We start from the raw sequence: 21,069 nt of genomic DNA on the forward strand, positions 1-21,069 counted from the left end.
TCTGTGTTCTTGTGTGTGTGGTCAGTCAATAAACACAAATCACAATGTATTGTCAGCCATTACTTAAGCCATTACTCTAATGCTGTCTTCTCGCATTCAGCTCACACTCAGTGTTTGTGCATGTATGTGTGTTCTCACTTTCACTTCACAGCCGCACATGAGCGCAAGCCGGTGCTGCCTTCAGACATTGCAGTCATCATGTACACCAGTGGATCCACAGGCATACCAAAGGGAGTCATGATCTCCCATAGCAACATCATCGCTTGCATCACAGGCATGGCTGAGCGGATACCCAACCTCTGGTAGGTAACACAAACTCATATCTGAAACTCCTTTCCGATACAATTAATAATTACCTGTGCAGTACTTACCAGCATCACACACTGCCTCCAAAATCATCTGCCTGGCCATTCCCAATCTCTCAGATATTAACCTCAGAGCCATCACACACCTAGCACTCACAACCCCCTCAATCAACACTTCACATTACTTCCATCTGTGGAGAGCTTGTTTCAGCAGGAGTTTTGCAGTAACCTAATCCAAAATATCACAATATTAAAGTAACAACTTTATTACTTTCCATTACTTTTGGATTACTTTAATGTTCCCCTTCTCTGTTTAAAATACAAAATAATGGCGAAATTTCCACTTAGTGAAAGCATTTTTTTCACTACATTAGAGGCCATGATAATGAATTGGCAACTGTAAACTATGGTTTCACTCAAGAGTAGAGTGTTGATTAGAGTGTTGACTGAGACTAGAGTGAGATTTAATGTTGTAATCCAGCTAATAATCCCCATTTTTACTAAATGTATCGATAATTTGAACTCTAACTTTAACAGAATACAGTTACTTTTTCTGTTTACTAATTACGTCATTCTGCATAATAATTAATATGCTGAGTGTGGAGCGTATATTTGGAGAAACGGTCCTGTTTGTGTGTTTGTTTTCGAGATAACGGTCTGTGTGAATAGGCTTCCGGTCCAATGGGACATTTTTCAGACTATTGGGGCTTTGGAATTAAAAATCATTGGAACAATGGTATCAGACTTCTCTTGTAACTTCTGGCAACACAGCAAATAAGCGTGTGTCCCAAAATGTTGAACTATTTCTTTAACCTAAACCAATTCAAGCCATTTGACTGGTGGACCTTCTTTTGAAGGAGGACTGCCGGCTGAAAGTGATGTTTTCTGGGACAAAAAGATTGTATCTTTGTACTTTTACATTACTATTGTGAGCAGAATAATATACACTATTGCCTTTTTATTTCTATTGCTATTACTGTTTGCCCAAAGTGAGCAGGGCACTGTACACCTACCTCCGTTCATGCCTGAGAATGTCTCCTCAGCTCAGTGTATCTGAAGATCTGAGAGACAGGCAGTTTAAATTGCATTATATCACCACAGTGAGGACATTCACTTCTTCTTTGCTGTTTCAAACTCTCCTCTTTGACTAATCTGTACTGCCACTGGCTCTGGTTGGCTATAAGGTTGAGTGATACTGTGTTTAAAGAAAACGCCAAATGCTCTTTGGGGCTAAGTACTTGGTCGGGGCTTCCATGTCAACTGAGCACGTGCACAAGTATGAGCCAGCTAGTACCATCATACAAACACAAAGTGTTTACATTAAAACAAAAACCAACCCTTCTCTCTGGGGAATGAGACGGGGGTGGAAGGAAATGCAGAAGGAAGGGAGTTCAGTATGTGTGGAAAAAAGAAACTAGGAGGGTTGGGAGTTAGGGTGAGAAGCATGAATGATAGAGGGGTTACGGATTTTACAATCTCAATCATACTTCTTATAAAAATGATGGCTTTCCTTTGCATATTAAGTAATATCTTTTGTAAACCTTGTGTATGCTCTGAATTGCAGACAGAAATTGTGTTTGGATAAATATGTGACCAGATGGATAATTTTCAAGTCCAAACAAAGGAAAATATGTCCTCTATTTTGTTCAGATAATCTTTCTGATGCACAGCATTTATCTTCCGAAGATTACTATAATATGATTTATGATTTCAGAGATCATTATATATTATTAGTTTGGATTAAAACTGATTATACAGGAGACTGTACATGTACATTTATTCAGCTTGATGAACTTAATTTAGGGTGGCAGTAGCTCAGTCCGAGGGGACTTGGCTTGGGAACCAAAGTATTGCTGGTTCAAGTCCCTGCACAGACCAAGTATGGAGTGGACTGGTAGCTGGAGTTTCCAGTTCACCTCCTGGGCACTGCAAACCCCCAACTGTTCTGGGTCCCCTCACTCTGACATCCCTCCAATGCATGTGTGTGTATTTCCTGTGTGTGTAAGAATAAAATAACAGATTGAAAAAATGTCCCCAAGAGGAATTAACAAAGTATACATTATTATTATTATTATTGTTAGCTAATGCCTGAATCAGATGGCATTGGTTACTTTCAGAGTGTGTTTCAAAGAGTGTATTTGTGTTTACAGTGAGGAGGACACCTACATTGGCTACCTGCCTCTCGCCCATGTACTGGAGCTCAGTGCAGAGCTTGTATGTTTTTCTCATGGCTGTAGGATCGGTTATTCCTCACCTCAGACTCTAGCTGACCAGGTAACGTATGACTGAAACTCGACTGTTTTTGCGTTTCATCAAAATTCCTCTGGAAAATAGATTTCAAGTCTTAATACAAATGATACGCTCCAAATCTGATGCGTGCAACCATTATTGTGCTTCTTTTTCCCACCAAAAGTCAACCAAGATCAAGAAAGGAACCAAGGGGGACGCCAGCGCACTGCAGCCCACTCTGATGGCAGCTGTCCCGGTACGTCAAGACAGTACACTCAGCACAAAACTATGCTTTATACAGTATAATGTTTGAGAAGCCTTAACCTTTACAGTATCTCTCATTTAGTCACTCTTCAAGTCTGTGTAAGTGTTTCAAACAATGTTGTTTGGTCTGGTCTGGAAGCAGGTCAGATACTCAGTCTTTGTTGATAGTCCAGCTGTGGAGTAGCAGTGACAGAGTCCAGCAGCCCTGGATCTGCTGGACTCTGTCTCTGGAAAGACTGTGACGTAGATACTCTATGCCTCCTCGCCTGTACCGCTTGCCAATTTCTGCTCTTCATCACAACAGTGTTAGACACCCACGGGCTAAAATGGCATATTCAAGGTTGTCTAGTCCTTCTTGTCTTTGAAGTAATATTTAAGTGATTAATCCATTTCAGCAGTGATGACGCCAGGATGGGCTTTACTCAAAATTTAGCAGGGCTGTATTAATTTTGTCAAAAAGCAGAGCTAGTGTTCCATCGTTCTTAAGTGCTATGTTAGTTTTAAGAGTTCACAATTTGGGGGAACAAAAGTAGGGCATGCAGTGTGAGCTGAAAAATGAAAGTGTGCAGTCAATAAATTCATCTAATAGGGTATCCACAGAGCCATTAATATGGTTGATGGATCATTGCACTCCAAAATCTGAGATTTTAAAGCTGCTATAATTCACTTTTTAAATTGACACTGCATCAAATGACTCTGTGTATGTGATAGTGGTCACTCATAGTGACCAACCACAAAGATTTATTATTTGACTCAGCAGTTCCTTTCAACTCTACGGTACATTGTAGCAATTTTCAGTAGATTCCTTTAGTGTTACTGCCTGCAACGTTTCAGTCTCACAGCTCCAACAACTTCATTTCCAGCTGCAGCATGCAGCTTTTCAGTTACAACAAACTCCAAAACCCCACTATACACTTCAACATTCAACGTTATAAGGTGATATTGGGTTAGTGTTGTGTTTACAAGATATTTCCACTTCAAGTTTGATATTCTGGTTATACTTTTGTTGTGATCTACTGTAGCTAGTCAGCTAGCACTAGCTAGCTAGCTGGCTACGATCATGAAGTTTTTTACACTTAAAGGGACAGTTCACCCCAAAATGCATATTCCTCTTACCTGCAGTGCTATTTATCAATCTAGATTGTTTGGTATGAGTTGCCCAATGTTGGAGATGTCGACCTTCTCTCCAGTATAATGGAACTAGATGGCACTCAGCCAAAAAAAATACATTTATAAAAACTCAACAGCAATGTCTCTTTCCAGAAATCATGATCCGGTTACTAAATATAATCCACTGACATAGTTGTGAGTGGTTTCATGCTCAGGTGAGCTAGCAGTATTAAACTATTCCTTCTGCACTTTGATACGGTTGGCCGGTTTTGTTTAGTAGAAAGGAAATAGAAAATAGTCCCCACATGAAACTGCTAACAACCAGGGCCCGTATTTATCAAGCTTCTCAAAGTGCCATTTTAGTCTTAAGTGCTGAGAATTAATGAAATGTACTCCTACTTTCAAACTTAATTATAAAAGCAAGTTATCGAATTTCTTAAAGCTAAGAATCCCTCTTACTCTCCCAGTTATTTTAGACAGCTCGAGAGTTCTCTCAAGTGGTTGGGAGTTGCCAGTAGGGGATTGTGATGGCACTGAGGAGACAGAGATGTGCACACATTTTTCAGGAGAGGAAGAACATTTTTGAAATGTTTGACGACGAGCAGTTAATCAAACGGTATCGTTTGGACAGAGCAGGCATAAAATATCATAACATCTAGGCTATATAAAATTTGTAATTAAGACATGGTGAAAAACGTGTTTATCTTTCATTTCCAACTTGAACAATTTGTATTATCTTGAAATTCTTTATTGTCAATTGTCTGTTGAATGTAAACTCCTCTCAGGACTTTCACCATTCAATGTGAATTTATCTGAGAATATTCTTAAATAAGGTAATCTATTCAGTGATTGGTCCATCTTTATGTCGTCATCCAAAATCCTGTTTGTGGCACAGCAAAGCGTTGTGAATCACCTCTAAGACTGATACTTAAGATATATTTCTACACACTCAAATTACAACTGAGATAACTGAAGCGTGAATTATACTGGCCGCAGCCCAGCTGGCACGCGCAAATGTGACGTCATGGAATCGCCTTAACTATTTATACCCGCGCTGGTGGTCGTGACACTAGTTGCAGTCTTCTCCTGAACAGAGGTGGCGCTAATGAGGAAAGGCTACCGACATTGCTCTTTTTACGGACTAGAAAAAGAAGAAAAAGATAAACAACTGCAGAACTGGCAGCAGCATTGACGTCAGTGCTTCGATTTCATTTAATACTTGGTCGGATCAGGTCAGTGTAACGCTTATCAGTTAAATTTTCTAAGCACAAACGGACATTTGGAAACAGAAAAATGGGTTCAAATATCCAATTTTTCATTATTTTCCACCTTGACAAATTAAAAAATTGGATCTTTAAACAGTTTTTTATTCAGAGGATCAGAAATTGAGAAAAATACAAAATTGCGTCCGAGCTCCAATTATTCAATACTGCAATGGTATTCTCTTCCTCTACTTTGCGGAATATGCAGGTCATTAACTGCATATGGACCAAAAAAATAAATAAAAATAATAGACTTTGGGGTCATAGGTGCTTGCAACTGATGGTTTCGAGTGTGTGTGTGTGTGTGTGTGGGGGGGGGGGGCTAGGCGGAACGAAGGAGGGAATACCATTGCAGTATTGAATAATTGGAGCCCAGACGCAATTTTGTAATTTTCTAAATTTCTGATCCTCTGAATAAAAACAAAAAATTGGAAGATCCAATTTTTTAATTTGTCAATGCGGAAAAAAATGAAAAATTGGATATTGGAACCCATTTTTCTGTTTTTCCAAATGTCCATTTGTGCTTAGAAAACTTAACTTATAAGCGTTACACGAACCGGATCGAGCCTTTCATTCGCCATAAAGAACTCATCTTAACCCAGTAAGTTTACAAAAGAGACTTGCAGTCACTCATGGAGTCCTGGCATCCGGTTGCCCAGGAGCTCGTTCATGCTTCCGCTTTGTCGCGCGCCGCTTAAAAAAAGAGTTGGGAAAGTCCTATATAATTCACACTTAACTTTTAAGCGAAGAAGTTTTTTACTCTTAAGTCAATTCTTAGCAGTGTTCTTGTGAGTAATTCTCAGAGGCTTGATGAATATGGGTCCAGGTCTGTGGATTATCTTGAGTAACCAGGGGTCATGATTTCTGGAAAGAGACATTGCTATTGAGTTTTTCAAATGTAATTTTTTGTTGTTACTTTTGGATGGAAGGCAGACATCTCCACAACTCCGACACTTGGCAACTCACACCAAAACAGTCTAGACTGATAAATAGCCCGAAAGGTAGGAGGAAAATACGCATTTTTGATTTGGGGATGAACTGTCCTTTTAATATCACATCATTTACCATGCACCACAATACAATAAACTTGCATGCATTGTCAATGAGTAATGACAAAAGTTGAGAAGTGGTCTACTTTTTGTGTGTGGTTTATTTTCATTGACTAGTTGATGAAACAAAATGACTAAACCCCTGACAATAGGAGATTATAATTCCATTGTTCTTGTTGGCTAGACTGTATGCCGGCTAGTTGGAGACAATACGCCCTTGCCGCTGTATTCTTTCCCTCTCTCTCACACCATGAGCTCAGCCCCACCCCCACCCCCCATCTCCCAGCGGTCATAGTGTAAAGGGCAGAGGGCCCCAGTGTCTGGAACCATTCACAGCTGTAAACAGAACGTGAGAAAGACCCATGTGGTTATCCCCACGACACACACACACACACACACACACACACACACACACACACACACACACACACACACACACACACACACACACAGACATACACATACACACACACACACTCATACACACTAACACACATACTCATGCACACGTACTTGTTTGCTGTGATATGACAACGGGCTGCTGCTTGAATCCTGTGTCGACTTCCTCTCTCACTGCTTTAGCTTCACCCACAAATACATACACAGACACACACACGCACACACGCGCACACACACACACACACACACACACACACACACACACACACACACACACAGGGACCAGCTGGTTTTTATTGTTTTTAGTTTGTGCCCTTTTCCCGATTTAACTGAGTCCAGCTTTTGAAGACACTGCTGATTTGGATAATGAAGTGTTCTTGATCTATGGGTTTCAGTTCTCTCCACTGCAGTCCCTTAGACTGTTAGAAGGAAACTGAAAAAACCAAGATAAGTAAGGCATGCAACCGTTTTCTAGCCAAGACACAAAATAATACCAAGGCCTTTGATATTCCCAGCACAATCCTGTTCCTATCACCAGCTCACCCTATTTATTTATACCTGACTAAGAAATCCAAGGCAAATAAACACATTCACTTAATTCTCTCACGTAAACCCACTTTATTCTACCTGCCTAGCACCAATCAGACTAGTAACTAAAGTAGTAACGTTAAACCTCACATCCATGAGTGCGCTTCCTTATGCGCGGTGATACAGTTGGCAGGTCTAGTTTGGTAGAAAGAAAATAGTTCCTACATGAAACTGCTCACTATCAGGTCTGTGGATCATCTTGAGTAACTGGGTTATGATTTCTAAAAAGAGACATTGCTGTTGAGTTTTCAAATGTATTTTTTGCCATCTAGTTCCATTATATCGGAGAGATGGCTGTCATCTCTTCAGCCGATATGTTCAACACTGGGCAACTCACATCAAAACAATCTAAATTGATAAATAGTATGTATGTATTTTTGATTTTGGGGGTGAACTTTCCCTTTAAGCTTTTAAACCATACTAATAAAAAGTAGAAGGTTTTGACCTTTTCAAGTCTTACATATTACTCCCGCCTTTTCTCTTATTTATGCATTAGTCTTACCCTATATCTCGACACTTCTCTTTCTTTCACTCTATCTCACCTCCGTCCCTGTTCCTCTTCCTGGTTCCAGGAGATCATGGATCGTATCTATAAGAACGTGATGACCAAGGTGGAGGAGATGAACTGTGTCCAGAGAACACTCTTCATTCTGGCATACAACTACAAACTGGAGCAGCTTGCCAAAGGATACAGCACACCTCTATGTGACAAGTGTGTAGATGAGTTGTTACAGTGGCATTAAGAGTTAAATCATTTCTTCATGTTATTCTCAGGGCTCACGTTCGTTTCTGTTCTCCACTCCCCCTGTTAATGTACCACTGCCTTCTGTTTATCCATCCAGGCTGGTGTTCAGGAAAATTCGCTCTCTGCTCGGAGGTCGGACGCGGGTGTTGTTGTCAGGTGGCGCGCCGCTCTCCGCCACCACGCAACGCTTCATGAATGTGTGTTTATGCTGCCCGGTGGGTCAGGGATACGGCCTGACGGAGACCTGCGGTGCTGGAACCATTAGCGAGCGTAAGCAACAATGAGAGTCACAAAGTGGTCTAGAGAAAAACAAATAAAAATAATAATAAATAAAATATTACAGAATTATCTAAACGGCAGCTATTGGCCAGAAAAATGAATTTTGTAAATTATGTTCCAATTTGAGTCATTTGAATAATAAAGCAGGGTATGATTTAGGGCGTGGCTACCTTGTGATTGAAAAAGCTGCAAGATAGCTAGCTACTGCCAGCTGATAACTTAGCTCCACTCTCTCATCCATCTATGGTCACCTTTGGCACCATAAAACCAAGATGGCGAAGCAAAAATGGCAACGTCCAAAATGCCAAACTCAAGGCATCAAATCGGTAGTCCACAAAGCAATGGGTGAAATTACGGTGGCTACATCAACTTCTTTTAAACTGTCTGTGGGAACATCCAACAAATAAAGAAACTAATGACATCAGCCTCAGCTATACTGTTTAATGCTAATTAGCTAATTAACATGCATGCTAACAGGCTAAAGTGCGCTGATGACCATGATAAACATAATACCTGCAAAGCATCAGGATGTAAGCATTGCCATTGTGAGCATGTTAGCATGCTAATGTTAGCATTTAGCTCACGCAGTGCTGTGCCAGTGTTACAGAGCTGCTTGCATGGCTGTAGACTTGTAGTCTTATCTGCAATAACTCAATGGGAGAGGACAGCAATATACTGTATATCAACAGGAGCGACTTCTATTTTAAATAAAATAGAATTAAAGAAGTAAATTGCTCCAAATGAAGATTCATTCGCTGGTAATGTTGCATTGAGCAAATATGGGAAGTTACTTGGAAAACGATTTCACATTTCCACAACCTGCAAGCTGAGATACAGTCATTGGGAGGACATGAATATGGAAAGATAATTTTACAGCAGTGATGGGAAAATAGATCAGAGTAAATAATAAGTAGATATTTTGTGCTTGGGTTGTGCGTAAAAGAATGCCACTCATAGCTGTGGTGGTGATGGCTGTCGTAATAATCTGTTATGAACTGTGTAGCTTATCTATCAGCTTTCATTGCCAACACATTTGTCAAATAATGGAAATACTCCCAGCCTTTCCCAGGACAGACTAAACCAACAGAGCGGCCCGCTGCCTGTCACTCTCCACTGCGGTCAGCAAAACATTGTTTTGTGGACATTCCTTTGGGATGGGGTTTCCATGGCGAGGGAACAAGTGAGGTTGTGTTGCAATGGTAATAAAGGTCATACCTTGATGCTGCGGTGCTTTCTGATCACGTGTGTGTGTTCGTTATGTGTTCTAGTGTGGGATTACAGCACTGGGAGAGTGGGAGGGCCGCTGGTTTGCTGTGAAATCAAGCTCAAAGACTGGGTGGAGGGTGAGTGATTTGGAGAAGAGCCACACACAAACACACACAAAAACACACATGCACACACGCACACACACACACACACACACACAGATTCCATGATAAAATAATACAACGTCACATGGAATAACAGGTACGTATTCGGGCAATCAGTCCTTGTTGCTTTTCTTTTTTTCACGTCAGCACATGCACAAACACACATGAACACTTTTCTTTACCAATGCATTCAGCATGAATCATTCCCCAGGCCAGTGAGACTGTCCGCTTTTCAGGAGAGACCACTGTAGCTGGTCCATAACCTTTTAAGGAAAGTTATTTGCCTTCCACTACTGTAAAACCTCCATCTTTTTATGTAAGGGATCATAACTCATTATTTAATACGCTCAGTTAAATCTTGATACTTATCAAGTTGAGTTTATTGCCTGCTTGGCTTGCAGAACAAAAATGGAATCTAGAGTAAACATACTGTCAGGTTTTTATCTCCTCAAAATTATTATGTAGCAGGAACGAAAGAACTGAAGGTTTGTTTTATTGCATTTTCATTTGCAACCCACTGACTTTAAACCCTGCTTTCAGGTGGTTATCGTAGAACTGACAAGCCACACCCAAGAGGAGAGATTCTGATTGGTGGACCCAACGTAACCATGGGATACTACAAGAACGAGGCGAAAAACCAAGATTTCTTTGTCGATGAGAACGGCCAGCGGTGGTTCTGTACCGGAGACATCGGAGAGTTTCAAGAAGATGGGTGCCTCAAGATAATTGGTGAGGAGAGGTGGATGGATGGATACTGGTTAAATGAGAAATGGTTGGAATTGTTGAGTAGAAGAGGATATATATACTGTAGGTGGTTTTATAGATGCAGATTACCACTTGGATGAATCTGCCCTGGTTTGCTACTATATCAACATTGTGCCCCAGATTCCTGGATTATTTCCAGACAACCTCTCTCCTCTACTTTCATCCATCAGTCTGACAGGAAGCCTTGTAACAAATCAGATTGTACCTCACTTCCCAGAAATACTCCACAGTCCTGTTTACTTTAGTCAGCCAGAACCCCCAATTCTTCTCTGTTATCTAGATGACACTGGTCAGATATACACAGTTCAATCAGGAGAGACTTTGTTGCAGATATGCAAAGATTTATTGTACATAAGCATAATATGAAATGTACAGAGTCTTTGGGGATTAGACTCCATCGTTAAATATATTTTAAAGGGGTAGAGAAGCCAGACATATTCCCCCGCGATGGAGCCTAGACACTGGTGATGGTGGAGAAGGAACCCGGAGACCGAACGAAGGAATTATCTGCCGGAAAGGGACTCAGGTTGCCGTGGTTGATGATGCCCGGAGGTGGAAGGGGAGGAGGAGGGTTGCACGTTTGCCTGAAAAGACAGCTGATGGCAAGGAGAGAAGACATTTAAAGCAGGATGTCATGCTTTGATTGGATAATGAATTCCGTGGCCAATTTAGGTTGGTTTACTAAAAAGTGAACGCCTCTTAACAGCTGAATAGTTTTAAGAAGAGATAGTGGTGATTGAAGTTATTTAGAAGTCTTCCTGAACGAATTTGTTCAGGAAGTGTAAGTGTAAATTGGGCCCTTGCCCCAGCTTCTTCCCTTTTTTTCAAGAAACACAAACATATCCCCACTTATAGACATTCACATGGAAATGCACATTATTACAGGCAGCTGTCTCTGCTGTGTTTCCAGATCGTAAGAAAGACTTGGTGAAGCTGCAGGCAGGAGAGTACGTCTCCCTGGGAAAGGTGGAGGCCATGTTGAAGAACTGCCCTCTGGTCGAGAACATTTGTGCCTATGCAAACAGGTGTGTGTGTGTGTGTGTGTGTGTGTGTGTGTGTGTGTGTGTGTGTGTGTGTGTGTGTGTGTGTAAGTGTGTAAAAAGTGATTCTATTGTTTAAATGTGTATGTAGACTTTTTAAAAAATTTTGTGTGGCTCAGTGCTTACATTTTCAGTTAGATGTAAGAGGATCCATGAGGTCATAGCTTAGCGTCTCCTCCATTACTTTCTGAATGTTAAAACTTTACTTCAAAAAGCTCACTCTCATCAACCCCCAACCCTGTTTTCTATCAACGACAGGCGGCTGTTTGTAGCAAACAGCTATAAAACCAACCTCACAGCATGGTCTTTTTTCTATTTCCAGTGATATTTATAACAAATAGCTTACTGTCGATAAAGCCAAGTGCCGAGGCTACGGCTTGACAATAACTATTACATCTTATGACTGCAATGCTTCAAGTGAGCACTGTGAAGTCATGTCTTTATGAGCGGGTCCTAGTTTTGTTTGTTCCCATGCACGTGCACACGAGCACTAGCAAGTGGGTGATGAGATACACATTCCTGCCCACTATTCCACTGATCTACAGGTGGCAATAATGTACCATGGAGGCAGGGAAGAAGAACTAGAAAAAGACCATTAGCAAGTTAACATAGATGTAAACAATGCAGATTATAAACTTTTAAGAAAAAGAAGCCTTGCAAATGTTTTATGAGGAAATGCATTCAACCTGTTCAATCTCAAGGATACGCACAAGTTTTGGTGAGTAACACTGAATGTAAACAGAATCTGTGTTTGTTAAGAACTTAACAGTGTCATATTTGACACTGTGAGTATGTTATTCAGTTGTGTCAGTGAAACAGCCCAGTGTTTTGAAGATATTTGGTGGTTGTAATCTGTTCACGCTCTGCTCAGGCATAGATTGTTTCCATTTCCTTGTATGGTTAAATATCTCACTTGGTGAAGAATTTATGGTTTGCGCAAGCAAGTTTGCGCTGCATCACCTTATTCGGCTGAACATTCACTCTCTAGAATATACTTCTGACTTTGTTTTTCTTTCATTTTGACATCCCTCTTGTGGTCTCCTCTCCTCCCGGTTTTCAGTGACGAGACATACGTGATTGGCTTTGTGGTGCCCAATCAGAAGCAGTTGCTGGCTCTGGCTGACCAGTACGGTATTCAAGGCACACGGGAGGAGCTGTGCGAAAGTAAGGTCATGGAGGAGCTGGTCCTCAAGACCATCACTGAGGCTGCTCTAGCAGGTCAGAGGAGGTTAAAGAAGAGGTTTTACTGTGTTGGAATGTTTTAGGGTTGAGTTACGAGATAATATTTCTTCTTCTTCTTTCTGTCGTAGCCCAGCTAGAGCGCTTTGAGATCCCTCTCAAGATCTGTCTGAGCCCAGACCCATGGACTCCTGAGACAGGATTAGTAACTGATGCATTCAAGCTCAAACGCAAGGAGCTGAAAACACATTACCAGGACGACATTGAGCGAATGTACGGTGGGAAATAACGACAAGGACCAGAACAGCATTGTTCACTCTCAAAGCACCGACCAACACTTGACTCTGAACACTCCTAGTACCCTTTCACTGCTCCTCTACAGTATATCCCTTCCCATGAGCATAAGAGCCACCCTGACCTGAATTTGTGGTAACTATTAACAGAAAGAAGCTTAAGGGTAGGGTGTTACCAATTCCATCATGGAACCAGCTTTTACTTGAATTTGTAACTAAAGAAAGACGGGCTGAAAAAGAAAACACAAGAAATCCCTGTCCACTGCAGCCTTTTCCCTTCTTTTCGCCCAGGTGTATGACCTCTTTGTGGGGATCTTTATTGTTCCAGATGCGAGTTATGAAACAGATGGTGTGTTAGCTGATGTTGTCTGTTGAACTCTTTCTGAATGCCACGGCAGAAGCTCAGGTTGGGCGGTCAGGTTTGTTGCCCTGTTTGCTTTGTGCCCACCTATAAGACACTAGATTGGTTACATATGTCTCTAAATCTTTCCTTAAATTCATGTTGATTCTCTTATTTAACTTTAAAGTTTCAAATGTATACTTCCTGCAGGTCAGGAGACAGTCTTTTGTTTCTTTTTTTTTCCCTTCTTTTTTCTAACAATTGTTTATTTTGTCTCCCACCCACAGTGGGACTTTGACTCCCCTGGATGTGGGGCGTCTCTCATCAGTACATATTGATACCAAAAGCACAAAGTCATTTGAGGGCTAATGAGAGCAGCTTGGTCAAAAAAACTGCTAAGGTCATATCTGGTCGAACAATTTTTATCTTTTTCATTATCAACATTAAGGCCATTGTCTTTTTTTCGAAAATGAGAATAAATTGCACCTAATAGTCTTATTTAGAAAGAAAAGAAACAAAGATGCACTGTTGTTTAGTCTATTATATTTTCCTACAGCGATAGAGTATACTTTTTATGTGCTGTACAGACCACATTGTTCACAAAAATGCACATGTACTTGATTGTATTACAAATGAAATGACTGTGTAATCATTGTCATATTTGAAAAATCATAGTGCACTATGAAAATGTATCATGTCTGTCCAAATAAGGCAGTTGATTACAGATAGGACATAAATACAATTTTCTCAATGTGCCTGGGTGGGTTGCAAAATTAGCTCACTTTGACAAGTGCGACTTCAGTGTGTGTGGCAAACATTTATTCAGCAGGACTGTCATTACCATCTTAAAGTCACATATTTTTGTAATCTGCACAAGTATGACTACGTGTGTGACTCAAGTCCATACTCGGCACAAACATGGCCCCAGAATTCCTCACAATGTGACACCTGTTGCCTTCTCTTGTGATTCTGAGTCACCCCTTTTCTATTCCATAACTTTCTCCGTGAGTGTATATGCACACACACACACACACACACACACACACACACACATATATATATATATATATATATATATATATATATATAACCAGAGCCTGCATTGTAACATAAGTGCATCTAACTATTTATTTGTAATTTGCCTTTGGAAAACTACTCAAATGAAGAAAATAAAGATTGTGTTTGGTCTACATGAAGGTGTCTTTTATTGTCTTGAAAAAAATCATTTAATATTTCTGCCACAGTCACCAAGTCTAATTAATTCGATTGAAAGTATTAAGCACTATACTTATTTTGTATTCAGCATATCAGTCTCATTGGGTGGGAAATTGATCTCTATGTGACTAAAAGAAAGACAGATGATGACATATATTTATGTCTGCTACAGCTGAAAGGAGTGAAATCAGCCTTTACTGATTCAATAATAGTAATAAGTGATGAGTGAATGATGAGTGAACCTAATCCAATTCATTCATTAATGCTCACCATTCAGCCTGATCCTTGGCTGTGTCTGGCGAAAAGGGAGAAGTTGAGTCAAATTAAATTAAAAAGTCATATAGAGATGACATTTTTAAAAGAAAAGGAGTCGCCCTTAGAAAAATCACTTTAAACTGTTAAATTTAAAACGCTAGTGTAAACAGCAAACCAGTTAACCAGCAAAAAGATGTCCACTGCCTGTTAATTAGAGCTTTGTCTCTGTATTTACTTCTAAATTGTTTCTGTAGTCCCACAGAGTTGGTGATACATGCACTAAGCAGCTGCAGGATTCTATCTCTGTTCATGTTTCCAAAATCCTAACTTCAACGTAGAATTCTGCACTGGCAAAAAGTAACAATTTACTTCAGTGCTACTCTTAACTATTCAATATGTTCACTTTACTTGAGCATTTCCATTTTATGCTGAACTATGTCAGAGGGAGATATTGCACTTTTTACTCCATTACATGTATTTGACAGTTAAAGTTACTTTTTAGATTAAGACTTCGCATTGACTAAACATATGACAAGCTTATAAAATACAATGCATTGCTGGACAATCAAAAAGCACAAGAAGCATGTAACAGGGCTAAACCAAAGCTTTCTAATCTTTTTGGCAGTGGCTAGTTGTGGCCCCAACATATTTTTGAATTGTTGAATTTGTACTTAAACTTAAGTAATCTGAGTACTTTTTACTGGACTTTTACTATTTCACTGGATATAATAAATGTCCCTTCAGACTTAATTGTAAATCATCTGAATATTTGTCAGCATGAATACCACCACGGTATCATGGTGTGTCTCTGACTGTCCCTCTCTGTATTACAGTATGTGCCGTGGTGAGTGTACTGAAAGACATAATTGGCATAGGTATGCTTAGGCATAGGCTCAGGAAAGGAAATTTAAAAATCCTGTGTGATGAGATGAGGAGAGTAGATGTATTTATTGTTAATACTCCAGAAGGTCTGATGGAAAATAATGAAACCGGACCAGCCTGGCATTTTTAGATATGGCCATGCATCCAGAGAGTGTGATTGAATGACTTTAGGATTAATAGACTTTTATCACCAGTTTCTAAAGCGTTCTTCTTAAATGTATTTTTCTATTCCATTCCATTGGGTCTCTTTCTTTTGGCCTATCAGTAACTTAGTAAGTCTAATATACTCATGGGCATTTGATGATTCCATTAGAACCCCCTAGAGGCGTGAATAATGTTAAAAGATAAATGTCGTTTTTTCTTCTTCATTTTTAACATGCCGTCCCTTCAGGGCTTCCATACACCCAGGACTCATCTTACAATCAGTCCCCGTCACGTGACTTATGGCACTGCAGGGTCTCTATATAAATAACTTCATCCATTTAGTAGTGCTGCCAAACTCCAGAGGAGCTGCAAGGAGACACAAGCGATTCACATGAGACATAGCTCTTCAGTTTGGTGAGTAGACAGTTTTTGTTTTATGAATCCGTTACTGTTTACATAGGCTTATTGTTAGTTTAGTTTTATATATACTTAATCATTTTGTTTAAACTTTTAGTAACTTTTTCTTAACCACTGGAAAGTGTTTTCCTCATGAAGAATGAACAGAAATAGCAAACTAAAAAAACTTTTAAAAAATCAATATATTTTCAGAAGAACGAGAGGTTGTTTATTAAAGTATCCTGACGGAAACTTGTAACTTGAAAGTTGCATTTGAAATAAAATGCAATAAACCGTAAACTGTTCTGAATTCCATTTGCGAAAAACAATTCCATGGCAAATGATGATTATTTATCTGTTGGGTTATATTTGCTTTTCATTGGAATGAACATGACTCTGTAAATGTATTCACAGTTTGTCATCACTTTGCAATCCCTTTACAGCAAAACTCCAGTCACTGGGAACGTATCCTTGTGCGTAAATCGTGCATAAAGGTGAAAAGACAATTCAACTCATATTTATGGATGTACTTCTGTATCTTTTTCAGCGCACTTTCTAGGTCTTCCACATAGGCTGCACTGAAAAAAATGGAACAGTTGGAAAACTCCACAGCATCACCCAAACGCCTCTTCCTGCACACGCAGAGCACCGCGCACTCCCAGGCGGACAAAAACGACGCGTACCTGTACATATTAATAGTCATGTCTTTCTACGGAATCTTCCTCTGTGGTATAATGCTGGGCTACTTCCGCTCCAAAAGGAGAGAGAAAAGGAGAATCAACATCTTCACGCGCCTCGTGCACGAGGAGGAGCAGCGGGAGTGGGGCGCGCTCCCCAAGAAACACAGCCTTACCTTTCCCGCCGCCGTCTCGGAGCTGCGCTCGGTGCAGGTGTCCCTGCCTTTCTGCGGTAACCACGGCAACAACTTCGGGCATCTCCACTACGAGGGCGCGCTGCCATCACCGCTGGCGTGCGCACAGTGCACGGAAGAGAGCAGCATCAGCTCCCTGTGCTCCACGGACACGCGCTTCGCCATAGAGGAGGAGTCGGACAACGGCGCGGCCGACGGGTTGGAGGGGAACGTGAATTGCAGATGATTCAAGCTGAACTTCACCCAGAAAAAAACCCTCTGTGTGTTACCGTCCACGGCCAAAAAGAGGAGAAACATCACCTGGAGAGAAGCACAGGATGTTCTCAGGCTTCTTCATATCACAGAGGCCCAAACAGTCAACATCATCCATGATGTGATATCCACAAAAGGGCTGGAACAAGTCAAACAAGACTGATAGGTTGGTCAATGTGATATGTATGCTGTTAGACAGTTTAGAAAGGGGGCATTGGTCCAGAATATTTTTCGTTTGATGTTTGATATTTTTCCATGATCTCTGTCTGCTCTCTATATTTAGGAGAGTAAGAACAAGTTCTGATTCAGTGCCACACCTACATAATACATTCTCAGTAGCAACATGAAACCACATACATGCATTTGGCCAATCTTTCTTTTTCTTTATAAACAAGTGATCGTGGTGAGAGTGAAACATATAATTACAATGGTCATTTTTTATATGTTTTTATGTGTTGGCATAACCTATAGATAGTAATGCAATTATTCAATTCAATCCTACAACTTCATTTATTCATTTATCAGTTGTGTGCAGCAGCTCACCACCCAGGTCAACACACACACACACACACACATCAAGCTATATGTTGTAATAATTCATTAATAGATTAACAGATAAATATAAATATCCAAATATATCTAAAAAATATAATAAAATAATTGCACTGAACAAAAGAATAAAATATGATTTACAATTTGTATTAGTGATTATACAGCACACTATTATACTATATTATTTCATTGTATAACTATGACTTGCCTGATTTGATGGTGACCCCACCCTGCTGGAGCCCACTTCTGACGCCACACTGAGAACCAACTCACTGGTTTGGGCTGATGACTCACCCTGCAGGGGACTGAGTGAGAGACCGCCTTTCTGGCTCTTTGGACTGAACTTGACTTGCTCTTGCCAGCATGGTCTTGAGTATTGAAACGTACCTGGAACCCACTTGAAAGATTGTCTAAACTAAAATGTATTTGTTGTAGCTTCATGATCAGCACTATTCATACACAGTCAATAATGTAGGTTTACTTGATGAAAGCAATGCACTCTACATATTGTTGGTATTTTTCACTTCATGAGGCTTAATTTCTGATAGGGTCTTTGTAGTGTTTCAGAAAACAATAAATGCTTCTGAATTGATACAAGTGTCTTTTTTTTAACTTTGATGTTTCACCAGTGGAGGGCACTCTTGTAGTGCTTTCTGATTGTGGTTACTTTTAACGAATAAGGAAGATGAAGCCATGGAAAGAGTGACTCTATTATTATCATGATATTTTTAGAGATAGCCAGCCTACCTAAATCATTGGAATAAGGCAGATAATTGAATCAGTTCCACCAAAGCAGCATAATGCTTCTTTTTGGCTCATATCTTCAGGCAAACATGTCTCTAACCCTTTATTTCTTACAGAGACACAGCACACTGTCCCAATTATCCCAATTATGTTCCTGTTAAAAATGACAATGCTCAAACATTTGATGGAGCCTAAAACTGAATAAAGATTTATTTTATCATTTATTATTATTAATTTGTAAAGTAGGTATGGAGGTTCACGGTCATGCAAAAGACCCATTAAGGGATCATGGACTCCATCTAAAGACCCTTCAGACTGTATTAGCATATTAAATGATATAAGACAGTCACTGAGCCTTTATCCTTCAAACAATGAACAGTTTCCCTATCTGAAGATAAAAACCAGACGAAATATGCTACACCGATGTTATATATTTGTTATTGTTGTTATACTTTGACTTTAAAGGATCTTTGTTTTGGTCAGTGTAAAAACCTCCACATTAAACCTACTTTGATTCATAAAAATGTAAAAGTGTGAATTGCTGTGAAAAGAAGAGCTAAAGAGGGAGACAGAAGCATTTTTGTATCTCTCCCTTTCTGTCTTCTTACCATCCGAGCAGCTTGACACAGATAACAGCATTTGAAATCTTATTTCCTGCGCAACATAAGCACCGCACTGTATAATTTATGAACACACACAACCACACAGTGAACCATTCATTTATTATCAACAAGGAAGTTGAGAGGGATGCAATGCTGTTTCTCTAGTAAAAGAAACTATGTGCAAGCTGCCTTGTTCTCTCTTATGGTGCAACAGCAGCAGTGTGTGCGTGTGTGTGTGTGTGTGTGTGTGTGTGTGTGTGTGTGTGTGCGTGCACATGGGTGTGTTTATGTGTGTGTGCGTGCGTGCGTGCTTGTGCGTGTATGTGTGTTTGTGTGTGTGAGAGCGAGAGATAGGGGGATAGAAAGCAAGGGATTTTCTCAGGAGAAAGAACGAGTAAGAGTAAGCAGGGTGAGAATAAGAAGCAGATGAGAGTGTCTCCTGCATCGTGAAGCAGGATGTTTGTCATTAGTGTCCCCCTGTGGGAGTCGGTGGTGGGGCCTGTGTCGTGCCTCAGGCCCCACACATACACACCATTAATGAAACAAGTTACTTCGAACCCACCATTTCCCTTCCTGTTTCCATTCTTTCCTCCTCCTTCCTCCCTCCTTTCTGTCTCCTCGTTAAACTTCTTTTTCATTAAGTTGAGATTTCAGGAGAAAGGGATGTTTGTAATGTGAGTATGTATAATTGATCTACACTACACTGATTTCTTTCACATCCCTTAAAATATAATTAGTATCAGTATGGGTAATACTTGCAGGAGCCTTTCACATGACCATTACTAAACGTTTGGAGGAGACACTGAATGCCCATCATTTTATTTGTTGGCATATCTGGCATGCAAATTAGCAGTTTTGCGCACTCTCACCGCTCTCATCAGCATTCTTTCTAGCATCAAAGCTGCAAATTCCAATATTTTTATATTAAAAATGTATCAAATATATAAAAGGTGTCTCATCGCAACAAATCCACATTGAATCTTCACAGGCAGACAAAGTAAGCAACTGGTTAGAGCTGAAGATCTTTGTCTTAATTTCTATCAATTGACACGGGCTCGGGCCTGGCTTGCGTGTGTACATTTGAATAATGTTGGGCTGTAAACGGGTTTGGGCTTTTAAAAAGCTGTCAATCAAAATGTACTTGTCGGGCTCGGGCCGAAAATCTGTCGGGCTTGGGCCTTGTTGGGCCTAACTTTTAAGGCCCAATTACAGCTCTACAACTGGTAGGTAAAGTAATGGAACATTTAGAAGCCAAGGGCAATGTTTTCCTCAGAAGATGGTGGAGACCAAAACAGAGCTAAAAGAATATTGGACTTGCATTAGTCACTTCACCAGAAACACAACTCTATATGCTAATGTTTCTCAGTGTCTGCTAGAAGTGTACATAGGCAGCTGTTTGCTAACACATTCACCATAACATCTTTATAAGGTGATATCAAGGGGGTAAGCCAGCCTCCACAAAGTGTAGACCTATGGAGCCATTTTGATGCTCACAAGCCTGCAGTAACATAAAGTTATAAGCACTTCTGTCTTATTTGTGTCACTAAATCAGTCGTTCACACAGGCATGTCCAACTTCTATCTGTGGACATGTTGTTACGCTGTTTGCATGCACAAAAAACGGTGTAATGCGTTGTTATCCCAGTTCAGGATTCCGAGTTCCGAGGTAAATAGAACACGGCATTACATTAGCTGTAGTTTAATTACTAATGTTAACTAGCATTTTAGTTAGCAATAATTAGCCTGTGCCTATGTTATCTCCTTACATATACCTACGCTCTCCGTCTCTGTAAGATTCGGAATGATTGAGATTTCTCTTGGCACAGCTACCAGAAGACTTACAACTTTCAGACACGTTGCTCACGTCACATCTACGTCAGCAAGCTCAGTTTGCAGCTGCGCCGGAAAAGTGCTTCTAATAGCCTTCACTGGTCTCGATC

The 21,069-nt window shown here is 40.3% G+C and overlaps 2 protein-coding genes across 4 annotated transcripts in view; both read left to right on the top strand.

Annotated features, from left to right (window-relative positions):
- The window catches only part of acsl3a (acyl-CoA synthetase long chain family member 3a), a 30,899-nt gene extending 16,572 nt beyond the window's left edge, over nucleotides 1-14,327 (top strand). For all 3 annotated transcript variants that reach the window (XM_028572827.1, XM_028572826.1, XM_028572828.1), the window contains 10 exons: nucleotides 152-302; nucleotides 2,456-2,579; nucleotides 2,719-2,790; nucleotides 7,779-7,918; nucleotides 8,049-8,221; nucleotides 9,499-9,573; nucleotides 10,141-10,329; nucleotides 11,276-11,390; nucleotides 12,466-12,623; nucleotides 12,716-14,327. In XM_028572827.1, the coding sequence (XP_028428628.1) occupies nucleotides 152-302; nucleotides 2,456-2,579; nucleotides 2,719-2,790; nucleotides 7,779-7,918; nucleotides 8,049-8,221; nucleotides 9,499-9,573; nucleotides 10,141-10,329; nucleotides 11,276-11,390; nucleotides 12,466-12,623; nucleotides 12,716-12,873 (1,355 nt within the window). In that variant the 3' untranslated portion in view covers nucleotides 12,874-14,327. The remainder of the gene's footprint in view (nucleotides 1-151; nucleotides 303-2,455; nucleotides 2,580-2,718; nucleotides 2,791-7,778; nucleotides 7,919-8,048; nucleotides 8,222-9,498; nucleotides 9,574-10,140; nucleotides 10,330-11,275; nucleotides 11,391-12,465; nucleotides 12,624-12,715) is intronic.
- Nucleotides 14,328-16,039: 1,712 nt separating this feature from the next.
- On the top strand, nucleotides 16,040-18,376 carry kcne4 (potassium voltage-gated channel, Isk-related family, member 4). Its single transcript, XM_028573571.1, has 2 exons — nucleotides 16,040-16,127; nucleotides 16,657-18,376. Exon 2 carries the CDS (start codon nucleotides 16,697-16,699, stop codon nucleotides 17,204-17,206), a length of 510 nt encoding a protein of 169 aa, XP_028429372.1. The 5' UTR covers nucleotides 16,040-16,127; nucleotides 16,657-16,696; the 3' UTR covers nucleotides 17,207-18,376.
- Nucleotides 18,377-21,069: the final 2,693 nt, after the last annotated feature.

This window comes from Perca flavescens, chromosome 3 (genome assembly GCF_004354835.1).
Source record: "Perca flavescens isolate YP-PL-M2 chromosome 3, PFLA_1.0, whole genome shotgun sequence".
Classification (NCBI taxonomy): domain Eukaryota; kingdom Metazoa; phylum Chordata; class Actinopteri; order Perciformes; family Percidae; genus Perca; species Perca flavescens.